Source organism: Orycteropus afer, unplaced genomic scaffold, assembly GCF_000298275.1.
Source record: "Orycteropus afer afer isolate SDZICR_OR568_19922 unplaced genomic scaffold, OryAfe1.0 scaffold00006, whole genome shotgun sequence".
Lineage (NCBI taxonomy): Eukaryota > Metazoa > Chordata > Mammalia > Tubulidentata > Orycteropodidae > Orycteropus > Orycteropus afer.
Window position 1 is genome coordinate 12,597,376 of NW_006921593.1, and position 17,445 is coordinate 12,614,820.

The 17,445-nt window shown below is 54.7% G+C and overlaps 1 protein-coding gene across 1 annotated transcript in view; it reads left to right on the forward strand.

Annotated features, from left to right (window-relative positions):
* The window catches only part of TNRC18 (trinucleotide repeat containing 18), a 91,405-nt gene that overhangs the window by 65,431 nt on the left and 8,529 nt on the right, over positions 1 to 17,445 (forward strand). The window contains exons 20-27 of the mRNA XM_042781140.1: positions 6,395 to 6,547; positions 7,153 to 7,294; positions 10,233 to 10,350; positions 11,214 to 11,289; positions 11,398 to 11,506; positions 15,230 to 15,346; positions 16,059 to 16,223; positions 16,620 to 17,445. Of these exons, the coding sequence (XP_042637074.1) occupies positions 6,395 to 6,547; positions 7,153 to 7,294; positions 10,233 to 10,350; positions 11,214 to 11,289; positions 11,398 to 11,506; positions 15,230 to 15,346; positions 16,059 to 16,223; positions 16,620 to 17,445 (1,706 nt within the window). The remainder of the gene's footprint in view (positions 1 to 6,394; positions 6,548 to 7,152; positions 7,295 to 10,232; positions 10,351 to 11,213; positions 11,290 to 11,397; positions 11,507 to 15,229; positions 15,347 to 16,058; positions 16,224 to 16,619) is intronic.

Below are 17,445 nucleotides of genomic sequence, written 5' to 3' on the forward strand. Positions count from 1 at the left end.
ATGAGACAAAGCGTATGTGAGCTGCTGTATGGAAAGTGAATTTGCTCCGTAAACTCACCCAAATCACAGTAAATGAAAAAAAAAAGTTAGTGAAAATAAACCAAAAAACCAAACTCATTGCTGTCGAGTTGGATCCGACTCATAGCGACCCCTCCTTGGGTTTCCGAGGCAGTTATCACTACAGAAGTAGATTGCTCAACCTTCCTTCTGAGAAGTGGCTGGTGGGTTTGAACCGCCAGCCTTCTGGTTAGCAGTCAAGTGCCTTAGGCACTATGCCACCAGAGCTCCCTGGTGAAAATGGAGACGGGGTTTTTTTCCCTTTCCAGTTCAGGTTCCTTGTAGTCTCCACAGACATCCCAGGTTATGAGCACTTGCTTTTCAGAAGTCTGTGATGATTAGACCTGCTTCCCTTTTTGCACTGGCTGCTAGGAAGCGGAGTGCCAACTTTTCCCCCTTCAGGTGGTTGTATTCAGACTTTAACAGCTAGCTCTCAACAGGAGTCTCTGACTTGGGGACTTCTACCCTGTGTCCCGATGGAATGTTCTAGTCTCCTGGGCCTGCAGTAACAAAATGCCATACAGTGGGTGGCTTTAAGGAACAGAAATGTGTCTTCTCACTGCTCTGGAGGCCAGAGGTCCAGATCAGGTGGTCAGCCGTGTTGATTTCGTCTGTGGGAAACTGTTCCCTGTCTCTGCCCTGGCCTCAAGTGGCTGCCAGCAATCCTTGGTAGCTTTGTCTTTTTTGCTCCCTGTAGCTGTCTCTTCACGTACCACCTCTCCCTGGGTGTGACTCTGTCTCCGTGTCTACCCTCCTCTGTGATAAGACACAAGTCATATAGGATCAGGACCCCCCACACAATCTGGCAGAGTCCCTGCCTGGCACCGCTGGTTCTGCACCGGACTACTAACTGAAAACATCGGTGAATCAGAATTGGCTTGATGGCAGCTGCCAACAGCTTCTCTAGTATGCCCTCATTAATGTCACTGGTAAGATCTTCAAAGACAGACTGAGTGTCCAAACACAGTCATGTGCCAGGTACCGGACTTCATGTCTCCCGGGGGACCCACTTCAGTCCACTACGTGGATGTTTTGGTTGCCTTACGCAGCTCGAACAGAAACACCACACATGTGTGGATTGAACAGATAGGGGTTTGTTCTCTTTCAGCTTAGGAGGCTAGAAGTCCGAGTTCAAAGTGCCAGCTCCAGGGGCTGGGTGACGCCCCTCTCACCAGTGACATTGACGTGGTCACACTAGAGTGATGTGAGTTGACAGTTGTCGCCAAGTTGATTCCGACTACGCCTCTGGCTCCTGGTTCATTGGAGCTGGAGGCATCTCTTAACTCAGGCAGCTGCTGGCTGCTGAGGCTGACAAACCCAAGGTTGACATGTGAAATGGCAGAGTCGAAGTATCAAGCACCGTGGCAGGCCACTAGTGCGAGTCCAGGAACAGGCTCATGGTGGGCAGACAGCATGGCAGGCTACTGAACGAAGACTCGGCTACGTGTTGGATCCAAGCGTGCCAAAAAGGCTCCGAGGCCTTTCTCAAAGCTGTCTTCTCATATCCGGGAAGTAGACCACATTCCCTAAGGCAGCTACTCAGCTGCTCCCATAGATTGCACCATGGAGTTGATGACCAGTCTCATCACGGAGAATCACTATCTCCAGCCGCCCAGCTGCTCAAAACCAGGCCCAGCCAAGTTGACACACAACCTAACCATAATGGAGAAGAAATACCAGTGATATTTGTGGGAAAGTCACAAAACAGATAAGACTCAAGCAGTGATCTCTGGACAACGGAGATGGTGAGGTTGAGGCGTGTATCTCTGTGTTACCTGCTGACACCTTTGTCCCTCGTAGCCGAAGCCTTCTCAGGTTTTCTAGGCCTTGGAGGTGAAGGTGCTACAGAGATGAAGATAACACTGATGGTGACCCCACCAGCTGCCCCATGGGAGTCCCAGAAGAAAGCAAGGACTCGGTCAGATGCCCACACACAGCGTTCACTGCAGTGCTGTTCACAGTCACCAGGAGGGGCATGCACCCCAAGTGGCCATCAGCAGGTGAATGGAGACCCATGGTGTGGTCCATCCACACAAAGGAACATCACCCAGCCCTGAAGACACGAGGTTCTGGTCCATGCTACAGTGTGGGTGACCCTTGAAAACACGGTGCTGAGTGAAAGAAGCCAGGCACAGAAGGGCAAATGTTGTGTGACCCCGTTGATGTAGGATACCCGGGACTGGCATGTGAGGGAGACAGGAAGTAGATTGGAAGTCACTCAGGGCTGGGGAGAGGGGAAGGGGAGCTGTTGGCGAACAGATGGGGCGTCTTTGGGGATGGTCAGAAGGATCTGGAAATAGGTAGGAGTGGCGGCGGTTCCACGTTGTCATTGTACTTAATGCCACCGAGTTTTACACTCAGACATTTTCAGTGTGAAGATGGGAAATTTTATGTTACATATGCATTTTACTGCAGTTTAAAATAATAATGATAATAGTAATAAAACCACGGGAGATAGGTAACTCATTTTGCACTGACACGTGAGAGGGAAATGCCTTGCCAAGGCTGTAGCACCCAGTATTGCTCAGAGCTGAGCTGTGGACTCCAGGAGTTTAGCTCTGGCCCCTGGCGCCTAACCACTGGGCCACACTGCCTGTCTGCGTCTTGCTGAAGATGGCGCCTTGGTCTTGGTGACTTCACCATCACCGCCACTAGACACCCTGAGACCCCGCTTGGATCTCCTGCTGCGGCCCCTGGCTTCCCACTTCCTGGTGTTTGAAGAGCTGGAGCCATTGGGCTGGAGGACCTGACCAAAAACAAAACCCCTGACTGGTTGCCTTCAAGTCGGCTGTGACTCCTGATGACCCCGCGGCTGAGAGGGGAACTGCTCCACGGTACCCTTGGGTGCCGTCTTTGTGGAAGCTCACCACATCAGGCTTTTCTTCACAGTGCCATGGGTGGATGTGAACCACCAGCTTCAGGTTAGCATCAAGCACAGACCCTTTGTGCCACCCAGGGACCTCGGAGGGCGAGAGGCCCACACAATCCCAGCCTTTGGTGGATGTGCCAAGGACCTAGATGAGAACAGATTAATTATCCATGAAAAGGACACTCAAGGAAATCAGGTCTGACCAATCAATCCGAGAGCAACCGCTGTTAACAATTTTTTTGGAATATACTTTTGTCCCCAGCTTTTTAAACCTAGTGTCATACTACCACGTGCGTGTTTAGATCTTAGGAGCTTTTTGTAAACACTTTCTTTTTAAAATATTTTTAAACAGCCAATAACCTACCATTGGAGGGCCGTGGTCTGTGTTTTCGCCCCATCGAGCTGGCGGCCTGTCGGTGAATTGGTTCGTATTTGCTGTTATGAACCACAGCAGTGAATGTGTCCTGTGGGCAGAACTTCCGCCATATATGACGTTCTTTTCTCTTTTTGAACATTTTGTGCATTAGGTGAAAATTTACCTAGCAAGCTCCTTTTCCATTGAATAATGCGCATCCTCACCATGGCATTGTTCCTTGGGTGGCCCCAGGAGTGGCTTCAGTTCTGTGCCCGACGGGTGACTTAGGACAGTGGTGTTGGGCGTTCCCCCAGCCTCCATCAGGCCAGGAAGTCTGGTCTACTTTCTGGATTTGAGCTGGTTCTACATTTCCCCCGACTTTATCCAGGGTCACCTATCGTGTCCTTGGCATTATTTTCATAGAGAGAAAAAAAATAAAAGCTCTCAGAAGTGGGTTTTCTGGCCGAAGAGAAAGTTGGCAGGTTTTTTTGGATTGTAACAATAGTTTGGAAAGTAGAGATAATAAAGAAAAGGACCAAAATGAAAATCTACTTGAGAAACTTTTTCTTTTTTCTCTTTTTCCTCTGTGTACTGCTGCCAGGACGTGCCCCGTAAAATGAACTGTGTCTTTAATAACACATTGGAGAGAAAAAGAAATTTAACCACGTTAAACATTCATTCAGCCCTTAGGATGCCTTCTGGTTTCAGAAGTAGGAGTATGGTTGATACAAATGTCAGAAACTAGGAAACACAGTGTGTATACAAATACATGTTTTTCCAAAAGTAGAGACAAAGCTTTGTGATGAAAGATTTTTCTGCAATGCAGATTGCCTTTCATCCTTAAAACATTTTCTTTTTGATGCAGTCGTCTTTGAGTTTGATTGGTGGCTTCTACTGTTGTCTTGGTAGCCTTTGCCTAGTGTTACCTTTTTTCCATTTATTGTATTTTTGTGCAAATAACACACAGCGTATGTTTTGCGAACCACATAAGTCCCTCACGGGTTGGTTTCTGTGCCTGCTGAGCGTGTCGTGTGGCACGTTACATGTATGTGTGTCACGATGTGTTAGATGCAACAGTACGACATTTTCAGCCTCCCCCGGCCCCTGTTCTTGGTCCTTCTGTGTTAGACAGGCCTCTTTGAAATGCGTGGAGTTACATTCCTCTTGACTCCGAGTCTCTGGGTTCTGCTGACTAGTTTTGGGGTCCTGCTTTTTCCCCCGCTGTCATCCTTGCCTTTTCCCGTGCTGTGGGCGGCTGTAGTGTGAGCGGGTGATTGTGTGTGCAGATGGCCTGTGTTTCCCCAGCAGGTGGCTGGCTTTTAGGTTATTTCCAGTTTGGGGGCTCTGATAACGCAGTCCGCTCTCCCCGTGAGAGTGTCTCCTACTCATCCCTGATTACTCCTTAACCCAACCCACGGCCATGGCTTCCACGCCGGCTCACACTGACCCCATAGGGTTCCCGAGGCTGGACATCTTTCCCGAAGCAGACGGCCTCATCTTTATCCCACGGAGCGGCTGGTGGGTTCGAACCACCGACCTGTTAGTTACCAGCAGGGTGCTTTCCCTCTATGCCACCAGGGTTCTGGACAGTTCAGTGATGTGAATCCTCTCACTGTGTTGTTCCCCCATCACCGTTCTCTGCCCACATTATGTCAGACCCTTAACAGAAGCACAGAGAGTCCTGGTGGCACAGTGGTTGAGCACTCATCTGCTAACTGAGAGGTCAGCAGTCGGAACCACCAACCACTCTGCTGGAGAAAGGCCTGGTGCTCAGCTCCTGAAAGACACAGCCTAGGAAACCCTGTGGGGCAGGGCAGCCCCCTGCAGTGGGGCGGAGCCTCGTCTCGGCGCACCGGGGCGACCGAGGAGAGGAGGAGTGTGCCGGGCAGGTGGGAATGGGCACATCTGGAGCCGCCCAGAGGCCACAGCCACATGGTCTTAAACACGCTTCAAGGAACTAGTATGTAGCACCAGCCAGTAATGTCCTGTTTCTGTGGCACCATTCGGAAGCGTGAACAGTTGGGGGACCCTCCGAGGCACGGCACACGGGGCAGCTAGCTGTTGGAGAATAGACATGAGCTGCCTCCAGCCACCGTGGAGCCGCGTCCGACTTGGGGCGACCCCGCGAGAGTACAGTAGGACTCCACGGCGTCTTCAAGGCTGTGACCTGTTCTCAGAGGCGCCCTGGGGTGGGTTCACGCCGCCAGCCTTTCGGCCAGCAGTCAGGCATGTAGCCCCCGCAGAGCTGCTGGCAGGTTTGGACTTTCGACTTTTCCCTCAGCAGCCAGGCACTAAACCACTGCACCACCAAGGCTCCTTAGTGCTGCACACATTCATATCTACATGGGTGTGTGTATGTGTGTGTGGAAGGTTCTGGAAGGATGAGGCAAGCTGTTGCCAGAGGTGGTTGGGAGGATGGTTAGAGAGGAACTTGCACAGCTTTGTGTACTATTCAGTTTGAAAAACCAAAACCAAATCCCCTGCCATCGGGTCGAGTTCAACTCACAGCGACACCCCAGTTGCATTTCCAAGGCTATAAATCTTTACAGAAGCAGACAGCCTCATCTTTCCCTGTGGAACAACTGGTGGGTTTGAACCACCAACCTTTTGGTTAGTAGCCAAATACCTTAACCACGGTGCCTCCAGAGCTCCTTACAATCCAGTGTGTGTGTTTATCAACGAGTAATACCGGGTGAGCTGCCCTGGTGGCACCTTGGTGCTGATGAGAAGGTTGGCGGTTTGAACCCCCAGCAGTTCCGGAGGAGGAAAGGCCCGGTGAGCTGTCATGAGGATTTCAGCCTAGGAAATCCTATGGGGCAGCTCTACTCTGTCCCATAAGGTCGAAGTTGGATTGACTCGACGGCAGTGCGTTTGGTTTTCTGTTTATGCGGGAGACGTGCCCACCAGCAATACAGCATGATAATAAAACAGCTAAAAACAAATTTGCGAGGAGAAAGGGTGAGGGAGTCCTCTGTCGGCAGTGAACTCTTGGGTGTTGCGTGGTGTTGGAAGGAGGGTGAGTGGTGGGTGCAGGGAGTAGGGACTGGGAGGGGGTGGGGACCCCCTCTGCAGACAGGGGGCATCTGACCACCGCTTTGTTTTTCTTCCTGCAGAAGAAGAAGGGGAAGGAGACAGGGTCGACAGCCGCCCTGCCACCGCCCCGCACGCCCGCCCTGCCTTCTGAGGCCCGCGCCCCCCACACCAGCTCCCTGGCCACCACCAAGAGAAGCAAAGCCAAGGCCAAGGGGAAAGAGGTGAAAAAAGAGGTGAGGGTTCCCCCCCGCTTTGGGTGGGAGAGGCCCAGGTGTTAGGGTACAGTGTCGTGTCCACCATGCCATACCCCCTTGTGTTCCTGGGGTCGAGTGGGGTCCCATTGGTGGTAAGGGGTTTTTGTTTGGACCCTCGCAACATTGGCGATCCCAGAGGCAAAGGGACATGGCTGGGTCTTGGATGATAAGTAGGACCTGGCCCCTGGCCCCAGAATGAGAGGGGCCGATGACCCCCCACGTGACATCTGGGTGAGGGTCCCCCCGTGCTCCCAGGCTTGGGTGAATTCCTTTGCCCATGTGACAGGTGGAGCATACCTGATGACGCCCACCCCTCATGCCAGTTGGCCCCCTTACAGGCCAGGCTCCCTCCTTCCCTGCCTCGGGGCTGCCCGTGTTTCCTCGAGGGGACCCTGAGGTGGCTGCGGGATGTTCACTTCAGCACACCCTTGAGCTCCGGCCTGGGGGAGGGTCCCAGGCATGGCCTCCGGGGTAAAGTGCCCCCCATGTACCTGCTGGATGCCCCAGTGGCCTGCCTGGAATCCCCCAGCCCCGTGGGATGACGGGCCCTCCTCCAGGCTGGGGTCTGCTGTGCTCTGTCACAGAACCGTGGGAAGGGGGGAGCCGTGAGCAAGCTCATGGAGAGCATGGCTGCCGAGGAGGACTTTGAGCCCAACCAGGACTCGAGCTTCTCGGAAGACGAGCACCTGCCACGTGGCGGGGCCCTGGAGCGGCCACTGACGCCAGGTGAGTGCCAGGGACTGGGCCAGGGACTGCCAGGCATGGACTGTGGGGGAGGCAGGAGGCTGCCCTGGGCCAGCTGGACCTGAGACAAGACCTGAGACGAGTAGAAGGGGAGCTGACGGAGGCCCGGGGACGAAGGAGCAGCATGTGCAAAGGCCCTGGGGTAGGCAGGAATGTGGCCCCGGAGATAAACTGAAGCAAAGGCAGTTTGGCTGTGGCTTAGGGGGTGAGAGCACAGCCTGGGGGCTGGGGAGGAGGCAGAAGGAGGGTTGCCCAGTCTCGTGGACCTTGGGGTGAGGAGTTCAATATTTGTCTAAAGAAAAACAAGCTGTCTGTCGAGAGTTGTATATGGGGGAATGGTGTCATTGGATTTTTCTTTTAACTTGTTGTGATTTGGGTGGCATGGTTTGGCTTTGAAATGATCCCTTGGGCTGTGCTACAGTGTGAACTGTCGGGGCCCTGAGGGCAGGTGGGAGTCCAGTGTGAAGGCAGCTGTGGCTGCAGCAAGGGTGCAGACAAAGGGTGCCTTGGTGTCCTCGAGCTGCCATCACACAGACGCCACAGTGGGGAGCTTTTTAGAGCAGGAATTAATTTTCTCACAGTTCTGGAGGCTCAGAGTCCAAATCGGGGTCCCAGCTGTGTCCGTTCCTCCCTTGTCGATTCCTTCCTTGTCGATTCCGTCCTTGTCAATTCCTTCCTTGTTGGTAGCCCCAGGTGTTCTTGGTTCCTTGGCTTAGAGACGATTGATCCTCACGTGGCTCCATGTGTCTGTGTGTCTAATCTCAGAAGTGATAAGGTTTAGGACCCAGCCTGCACTGGCATGAGCTCGGATCTGATTGGTTGATTACACACTACAGCATTATGGAAGGTGTTTACATCACGTCTCATTGGACGTATGGTCATTACGTTAGATTGCAGGGTAGGGGATGTTTTGGTCTCCCAAGGCCAACTGATTTCATTCATCTCATGGTTAAACTGTTGCAGTGTTCAGCCAGAATTTCAGTCTGTTTTGGGGACACAGTCCAGGGGTGAGTTTGAGTCCATTAGGAGGGAGGTTGGGACATGGTGGTGGGTTCTTTGAACAGATGAGAGAGAGAACAGGGTGGCAGCTGGTGGTGGCAGGTCCCCAGCCTGGCTAGGTGTGAAGGGAGAGTGGGTGCCTTTGAGTCTGCGGTCACAGGAGGTTGTGTGCTGGACCGTGACGCCCAGGGTGTGGGGTGTTAGAGGATATCCTGTGGGAGCGATGTTGAGGTGCTTGGATGTGGGGTTCTGGAGGTGCAGGAGAGATGGTATGTGAACTGGGGAGTGTCAGGGCGGCAGTGGTCATTGACCACGGCAATGGGGTGGTGGACGTTCCCATTCATGCAGGGATCTTGGAGTGAGAGGAGGAGCGGGGCCATCTCTGAGGCATTTTGTCACCTGGCAGGAGGTGTATCAGTCAGCTATGGCTGCGTAACAAACAGCCACCACATCTCACAAGCAGCAGGCATGCTTTGGGCTGGGCTGACCCCTATACAATCGGCAGGCTGAGGACGGCCTGATCTGGGCTGGTTGGCACGGCCTCACAGCTCACACATCCTCCTGGGGCCAGTGGGTTCGTTGGGCGTCATCCTCACACTATGATGCAAATTATTTTACTCTTTTGATACTGTGGCGAATATACAGAGCAGAACATACAAGTTGAGAATCTACATGGTTCAGCCACGTACCATTCCATGATGTTGGTCCATCCTTTGAGTTGTTCAGCCGTTTTTGTCCTCCTTTTCCGACTCGTTCCTGCCCCATTAACATGAGTTCACTGCCTCCTACGGTTCCTGTCTGACCTTTTGTGTTGCTCTAGTCACTTTGATCTCACCTAGGTAGTTCTTTTACAAAGCACAGCTCAAGGCAGATCTTCTTAATAAACTAAACTATCGGTTGGTTTAAAGATTTCTGGGGCTGTTTTTAGTTTCAGATTAAAGATTATCTCAGGGCAGTAGTTTTGGGGGGTTTCATCCAGCCTCAGTGGCTCCAGAAAGTCTGAGTTCTATGAGGATTTGAAATTCTGTTCCGCATTTCTCCCCCCTTTTGATCTTCATTCTTTTGTAGCATCATTCACCCAAACCTTCAGTAACGGTAGCAGGCACCATCCAGTTCTTCATGTCTCCTGGCAAAGGAAGCCGCTTTTCATGGTGTCCCTCCTTTTATAAGACATCTCTTAGAAGGGATTAGGCTTAGGGCTCACCTACTCCAGTGGGATGACTTCACGTTAAGAGATAATGTGTTTAAAGACCCTGTTTCCAAACAAAGCCATGTTCACAGGCACCAAGGGCTAGGACTTCAACATACATGTGTTTGGGGACACGATTCAGCCCATAGCAGAGGGTATGTGTGCAGGGGTCCAAAGAAGAGGTGCTTTAAGAGAGAGTGGCCCACAGCATTGAAAGTAGTGAGAAGTAGGTGAGCAGGGACTACATGATGGCCTTCGTTCCGATGACCCCCTTGGTGTCCTCGGTGAGAGCCGGGTGTGGGCACAAGGGGGTAGACTTGGGCTGAGGGACGAGCAAGGGAGGAGATAGCAGGCATGGGGGGTGCTGACAGCCGTTCAGGGGTCTGGCTGAGGGAGTGAGGAAGGTGCTCCGGGTGGTCTGAGGCCCTGGGCGTGGCCATAGTCAGCCGCAGCAAAGGGTGGGTGGGCCTAGAAGGGAGAGGGTCCTGAGTTGGGGTGGGCGGGTTGGTGACCCAGAGCTTCCGGTCTGGCACAGGGGAGTGAGTCTTTGGGATGGAGCATTCCTCGTGCCTTGGGTCTTTTGAGACACGTAGGGCCGGGCAGTGGGTAGAGGGAGGTACACACACCAGAGGTGTGCACCGGTCCATAGGCTGTGACGGGGGCCAGGGAGGCCTGGGAGGAGGGCCACCCCACTCCACCCCACCCCACCTCACCGCCCCGTCCTGCATGCAGCCCCTCGCTCCTGTGTCATCGACAAGGACGAGCTCAGGGACGGGCTACGCGTGCTCATCCCCATGGACGACAAGCTGCTGTACGCCGGACACGTGCAGACTGTGCACTCACCGGACATGTGAGTGCCAGATCAGCATGGGGGACCCACCCGCGCCTGCCCCAGGGCCGTGCGGTGCCTGAGGGCGGGCTGCCTCCTGCTGCCGGCCTTGGCTCCCCTTCATCAGGTGGGACTGATGAGGGCCAGGCCAGGCTCCTGCGAGACTGGGAGGAGAAACACTTGGTGGGGCTCCAGGTGTGGGCTGCTAGCGGGTCACTATGGAATGGGGCGGGATCTGGCTTGGCCAGCTCCGGCTCACCCTCTGCCACCTCCAGTTACAGTCATTTCTGACTCAGCAACCCCATGTGTGTCACAGTAGACCTGTGGTGCGTGTGATCGTCGGGGGCCGATTTTTTTGGAAGTTGATTGCCAGTCCTTTCTTCCAAGGGCCCTCAGGGTGGACTTGCACCTCCAGCCTTTTGGTGACAAGTGCATTAGTTATTTGCACCACCCAGGGCCTCCAGAAGCCAGAGGCCATGGAGCCGGCTTCCATGTCCATCGTCCCCTTGTGGGTCAGAGTGGAACTGTGTGCCACACAGTTTCCAGTGACATTTGTGGAAGTAGGTCACCAAACCTTTCTTCCAACTGCCTCTGGGTGGACTCGACCCTTCAGTCTTCCAGTTAGCAGCCAAGTGCATGAACCAGTAACATCACACAGGGACTCCATCTTACCCTCCACTCCTAGAGACACAGATGAGGAGATGAGGCCCCAAAAGGGGGGTGCTTGGCTCCCATTTTCTACAGCAAGTTATCCAGCTTTTAAAGTCTGATTTCTGGACCCAGTGCTGTGTGGGAGAGAGCTGGTAGTGGTGGGCCTGGGGAACGCTCCCGCTGGGGGGTCTTGGGCCCCTGCCACTGTACCCACCTTGAACCTGGCCTTGCAGATACCGTGTGGTGGTAGAAGGGGAGCGTGGGAACAGACCCCACATCTACTGCCTGGAGCAGCTGCTGCAGGAGGCGGTAAGGGGTGGCAGGGCCCGGGGTTGGTGGGGTGGGTCAGAGGCTGAGGCTGTGACTTAGTTCCTGCCTGAGGCACCGCCTGGCTCTCATACGGCACACTCTCCTCAGATCATTGACGTGAGGCCGGCCTCCACACGCTTCCTGCCCCAGGGGACCAGGATCGCTGCATACTGGAGTCAGCAGTACCGGTGCCTCTACCCAGGCACTGTGGTCCGAGGTGAGCTGGCCCTGCCCGGGGTGTCCTTGTCCTCTAACATACTGCTGTGGCTTTGTTTGGTGACCAGAACTTGACTCTGATGGCCAGTCTCAGTCTCCTAGTGCTGCTGTGACAGAAATACCCCAAAGGGGGGACTTTAACAAACAGGAGTTTATTTTCTCGTAATTTAGGACGCTGTGAGTCTGAATTCAGGGGAAGGCTCGCTGTGTGTCCAGGCTTTCAGCTCCTTGGTGTTTCTCAGTGTCTTGGTGATCCCCCTGACACATCTGCCTTTCCCTGGTTTGTGCTTGTCTGTCTGTGTGTGTGTGTGTGTGTTTGTGTGCTCATATGTCAGAAATCTTTAGGTTTAAGACATACTTGGCATGACCCGGCCTCATTAACATAACAGATTAAGCCCTATATTCATGTGGGATTACGTCTATAGATATAAACCTATGGCCATCTGGTTGATTCCAACTCATATCGATCCTAGGACAGAAGAGAACTGCCCCAGAGGGTTTCCAAGGCTGTAAGTCTTTACAGAAACACATTGCCTCAGAGTGGCTTGTGGGTTCGAACCGCCAACCAAAAGGCTAGCAGCCAAATGCTTTGACCCCTGTGGCACAGAGTTCCTGTTTTACACTCGGAGTCCATCAATCTCTGACCCTGAACTTCCTTCGGAACTACTTGCTCTGTGTTTAGATTTCATACAATTTATACTGATTCTGATTCACAGCTACCCAATAGGACAAGGTAAGAAACCCTAGGATTTCCTAGGCTGCAGTCTTCATGGGAGCAGATCGCCAGGTCTCTGTCCTGTGGAGCCGCTGATGGGTTTGAACCAGTGACCTTCTGGTTAGCAGCTGAGCACGAGGACTTAACTTCTGTGCCACCAGGGCTCCTCAGGAAAAGACATACTGGCAGGGAAAGCAACAGATGTCTAACAGGGTCTCAGGTGTATCTGACACAGGATATCAGGCAAGGAATAGTCACTGATTGACCATCAAACTCTTCCTAAAATTCTGAGTCCTCTTGTTGCAGTAACAGTCTGTCTTGGGTTCTTGTCTCCTGGGGCCTGCTGTCCCCCTGTGCCATGATGGACTAGTTGTTTTGTCATCATACAGCTGTCACTTTTGGGACTTCCCAGAGAGAAATCCACCCTTCTGATGATCCCATTTGCTGCCCTTCTTTGTTGAATCTCATGTGTTTCTCTTTCTTGGTGTATTCCTTCATTTCAATAAAGGATTTTTGAGTAGCTTTCTGAGAAACAGTCTATAGGAGGGAAGTTTCTGAGTACTGAGTGTCTGAATCTCTGCGTAGTGTTAAACGCAGTGATAGTCGAGCTGGGTATAAATTCTAGGTTGCAAATAACACGTTTCAGAATTATTGTCCGATTTTTATCTCACTTTCAATGTTGTCTGAGAACCTCCATGCCTTTGTTCTTCCCAAATCTTTGTAGGACATCTGTCTTTTTCTCTCTAGAAACTTCTAGGATCTTGTCATTGTCCCTTGATCTAGAGTTTCATGTGATTTTTCTGCATGTGTGTACGTTTTCATCATGCTGGATCCTCAGGGGTGGAAGACTTGGGTTTTTTAACTTTTTATCGTGATTTGGGTGAAAGTTTACAGGGCAAATTGGTTTTCCATTTGGTGATTCACACACAGGTTGTTCTGTGAAGGTGACTGCAATCCTCACAGTGTAACAGCTCTTTTCCACTTCTTCCCTGTGTTTATCATTTCCCTGCATCCTGCCCTTGTCTCTTCCCTGGTGTGGTTGGTTGGTCTCAAGCGTGAGTACCTCCAGTGGTGTTCATCTTATAGACCGGTCTATTGTTTGGCTCAAAGTTGAGCCACAGGGTTAGGTGATGGGCTTTGATTTTGAAACAAATGTCCTTTAGTCCTGGAATCTTTTCTTGTCCAGTGGAGGAGCCTGCCTTGCTTTCTGGGTCTTGCACATTTTCCACCATTACCAGGGTACAGTCTTACCATTTTCCCATTGCTCTGTGTTAGTGGGAAATAGTTGAGTTTCCTTCCCAGGTGGGTTTCTGCCTTCCACAAGTTCCAGCTGTCACAGGTGTTATGTATTATCTCTTTGGTAAGTTTCCTCACCTTATTTTATGTATTTTCCCTGGAATTCTTAAGAGTCTGGTGACCCTCCTGAATTGACTCCTCAGCCTTTGTATCTTTTGTTCTCTTAACTGCTTCTTCCTTTATCTTTTTTATTCAGCCTTCTGGAATCTTCTTGTCCTTCTATTCCATTTTCAAAGCTTCTGCCATCCTTTAGAATATCCCAGAGTCTGTTCCTGTTCTCTGGATATCTCTTCAAGCTGATGCATTGTCTTTACAGCATTTTCTTCAGATGACACATCTTTTCTGTTACTTTTCTTAAGCTCCCTGTGTTATCTCTGCCGCGGGTGCGTTCTCACCCATTTTCGGTTCTTTCTTTCAGTAGAGGTGGTTCTTCAGTCTCTGGCTGCCCTTAGCAGAGAGATGTTAACAAGAGTGTTGGAGATTGTTCACCATGGGCCTGGTGACCCTGAGCAGACGGAACCTTTTGTTGGGGGCCTGGTGACTCAGCAGACGGAACCTTTTGTTGGGGGACTCCTCAGTGCCAGCGTCTGTAGGGCTCCTCCTTTCCCGTTGCTGCTGGTTCCGACTCCCGGCAGCCCGCGGTTACGGAGGAGAGCTGCTGCAGGGGTTTCCTTGGCTGTCGTCTTCTATGGAAGCAGGTTGCCAGGACTTCCTTCCATGGCGTCTCTGGGTGGGTTCGAACCGCCAACCTTGAGATTAGCAGCTGAGTGCAAACTGTGCCACTCAGGGACCTTCCTTCCCTTTTGGCAGCAAGAGTCCCCAACTTCTCTGTCTCTGGGGCTGCAGGGTTGACATTGGCCTTTGAGGAAGGGGTTGGGTGTCACCATGCAGGATGCAGAGGTCTCTGTTGTCCTTGGTTTGGAAGGGGGGCCTCCCACTATCCCCCTGTCCCTCCTTTACACCCTCCTCCCCGTCCCTCACCTGTCCCACCCTCCTCACATGCACCTAATAGCCTTCCATCCAGAGCTGCTCTCCAGCAGTCACCTTGCAGCATGTGCCGGTTTCATGACTATCAGTTTGGTCACTATTGCCCCCGCCCCTCCCTCAACCCCTACAGGTGCCTTCTCATTGGTGTCTCCTCCAAGCAGAGCAGGGGACGCTGGGACAGAGCCCGTGGCCTCCGTCCACTGCAGTCATCTTCCAGCACTGCCACCGCTCACCTGTCTTTGGGGTCTAAGCCCCTTTTGCCCCCTTTACTGTTACTTTGTTGACCTTGGGAGCTCGGTTGGCAGGACCGATGGCAGCTGCCAGGTGGAGCAGGAAGTCCAGGACACACGCCCTGTAACATGCGTGTTGGTCGAGCTCACTCTGAAGCTCACATGATGCACCACTGTGTACCCGCCATGGGTGTCAAGATCAAGGCTGCGTGAAAACCCGCTGCCACTGAGTCAGTTCCCGCTCACGGCGATTCCGTGTGTCTGAGTTGAGCTCCTCTGTAGGGTGTCCTTGGCTGGCATCTTTACAGAAGCATGTCACCGGCTTTCTCTGCAGTGCCCCCGGGGGTTTGAACTGCCAACCTTGAGGCTGGAAATTGAGCGTAACTCAAAGGGACCTTCGAGGCTGCTTAGGGACCAGTTACTTCCACCCCCCACCCTCCTGCCTCAGCCGGCAGCCAGAGGGCCAGGGCCCCTCATCCTGCTCCTCCCCCGTCAGGGTTACTGGACCTCGAGGACGACGGGGACCTCATCACCGTGGAGTTCGATGATGGGGACACTGGGAGGATCCCCCTGTCACACATCCGCCTCCTGCCTCCCGACTACAAGATCCAGTGTGAGTGTCGTGCCCGTTCCCCCTGGGACCCCTGCTGGCCAGCTCCCCCTGCCGGCCAGCTCCCCCTGCCCAGCTCTGAGCTGGGGCTTCAGGCTCTGGAGCCCCTGGGGTGCCGCCCCGGGCCCTACCCTTTCACCCACCAGAGAGAGACATGGCGGAAACCACGGGTGAGGGAGGCCTGGACCCTCTTCTGTTCCATGTGTGAAGCTCCCCGCGTGGCTTGTCCCGGGTGCACCAGAGGCTGACTGACCACTGTTAGCTCCAGGCCCGTCTGTCCACAGAGACTTGAGTTCCTGCCTGCGTCCTGTGTGGCTGGGGCTCCCGTTCCCTGACTGACGGGCTCGGGGGGCAGACGTGACTTAGCAGGGCCCCATATGTGTGAGGGGCAGAGCAGGTGGGGCCTGGGACTGCCCAGCGTCTGGTACCACCAGAAGATGTGAGTGCTTTCCAGTAGAGCCGTGAGAACCACAGGGGCCGCTGGTGTGGGTCCTTGCCCCTTACTGTCCTAGAGTGCTGTTCAGGCATCTTGTGTGAGCGCACAGCTCTGAACCACAGCCCTGTAGACATGGCCACCACCCCTGACCTCACAGACTTCTGGGGGGGGTCAGCGACCCGTTCCATCCCATCACCCTGCCAAAGCTGTGCCCCCCGTGGAACACGGGCAGGAGCCCTGCTGCCAGGCCCTGGCCTGAGCCTCTGCTGTGCCCTTCAGGTGCGGAGCCGTCCCCGGCCCTCCTGGTGCCGAGTGCCAAGCGCCGCGTCCGAAAAACCAGCAAAGACATTGGGGAAGGCAGAGACGGCGGCACGGCAGGGGCGGAGGAGCCCGGAGCAAAAGCCAGAGGCCGTGGCCGGAAGCCCAGCGCCAAGGCCAAGGGTGGTACGTGGGGCGGGGGCCACCTGGGCCCGGGTCTCCTCCCAGGTGACCGCTTCTGTCTTGTCAGTGGACAGATCGGGAAACTGAGGCCCTGGGAGGGGAGTTGGTTTGTGGAGGGTTGCTGTAGGTGAGGGGCAGAAGGGAGGTTCCCACTTCACCAAGCTGTGTCTTGCCCCGGCACCGGGGGGGGGGGGGGGGGGGGGGTTAGACTTGAAAGCTGCGGCCACCAGAGGGCGGCGTTGGGTCCACAGGCCTTTGGGTGCTTGTGATGAGATGCTCACAGTCTTCCTGAGGTGGGGTGCTGCACCCCACCCCCAGTCCCACACAGGAGTCGGCAGAGCTGGCACAGATGGGGAGCCCCTGGCAGCAGCCCCTGCTACGTTTTCTTCTCTTTTCCAGACCAAGCTGCTGTCCTGGAGGAGGGGCCCCCCACAGATGAGGTCCCTAGCACTCCCTTGGCCCTGGAGCCCATCAGCACCCCAAATTCCAAGAAGAGCCCCCCGGAGCCCATGGAGAAGCGGCCCAAAGCCCCCAAGGCCCGCCCGTCACCTCCCCAGCCCAGCCCCGTGCCCCCCAGCTTTGCCACCTGCCCAGCGCCGGAGCCCTTTGGGGAGGTGCCTGCGCCCCCCGCAGCCGTGGTCCCGGCGCCGCTCGCGGCCATGCCCCTCACCATGCCCGCCACCCGCCCCAAACCCAAGAAGGCCCGGGCAGCCGAGGAGCCGGGCGCCAAGGGCCCGAGGAGGCCCGGGGAGGAGGCGGAGCTGCTCGTCAAACTGGACCACGAGGGCGTGATGTCGCCCAAGAGCAAGAAGGCCAAGGAGGCCCTGCTGCTTCGCGAGGACGCGGCCGTCGGGGGCTGGCAGGAGCCCAAGGGCCTTCCGGGGCTGGGCGCCTTCCCCCCGGCCGCGGGTGGCGGCGGCGAGCCCAAGCCCGGGCGACCCAAGGCCCTGGACAGCGAGCTGCCCCCAGAGCCCGGGCCGGGGCTGCAGTTTGAGGACTCCAGGGGCCCCGAGAGCCCGGACAAGGGCCAGGCCGAGCAGGACGGGGCCGAGGAGTCGGAGAGCAGCGGCAGCAGCAGCGGGGACAGCAGCGGCAGCAGTAGCTCGGAGACGGAGGGAGAGGAGGAGGGCGGCGGGAAGGCGGAGGAAGGCCGGGCCTGCAGCGCCTCCAGCTCCAGGGCGTCCTCGTCCTCGTCCTCCTCCTCCTCCTCCTCCTCCTCCTCCTC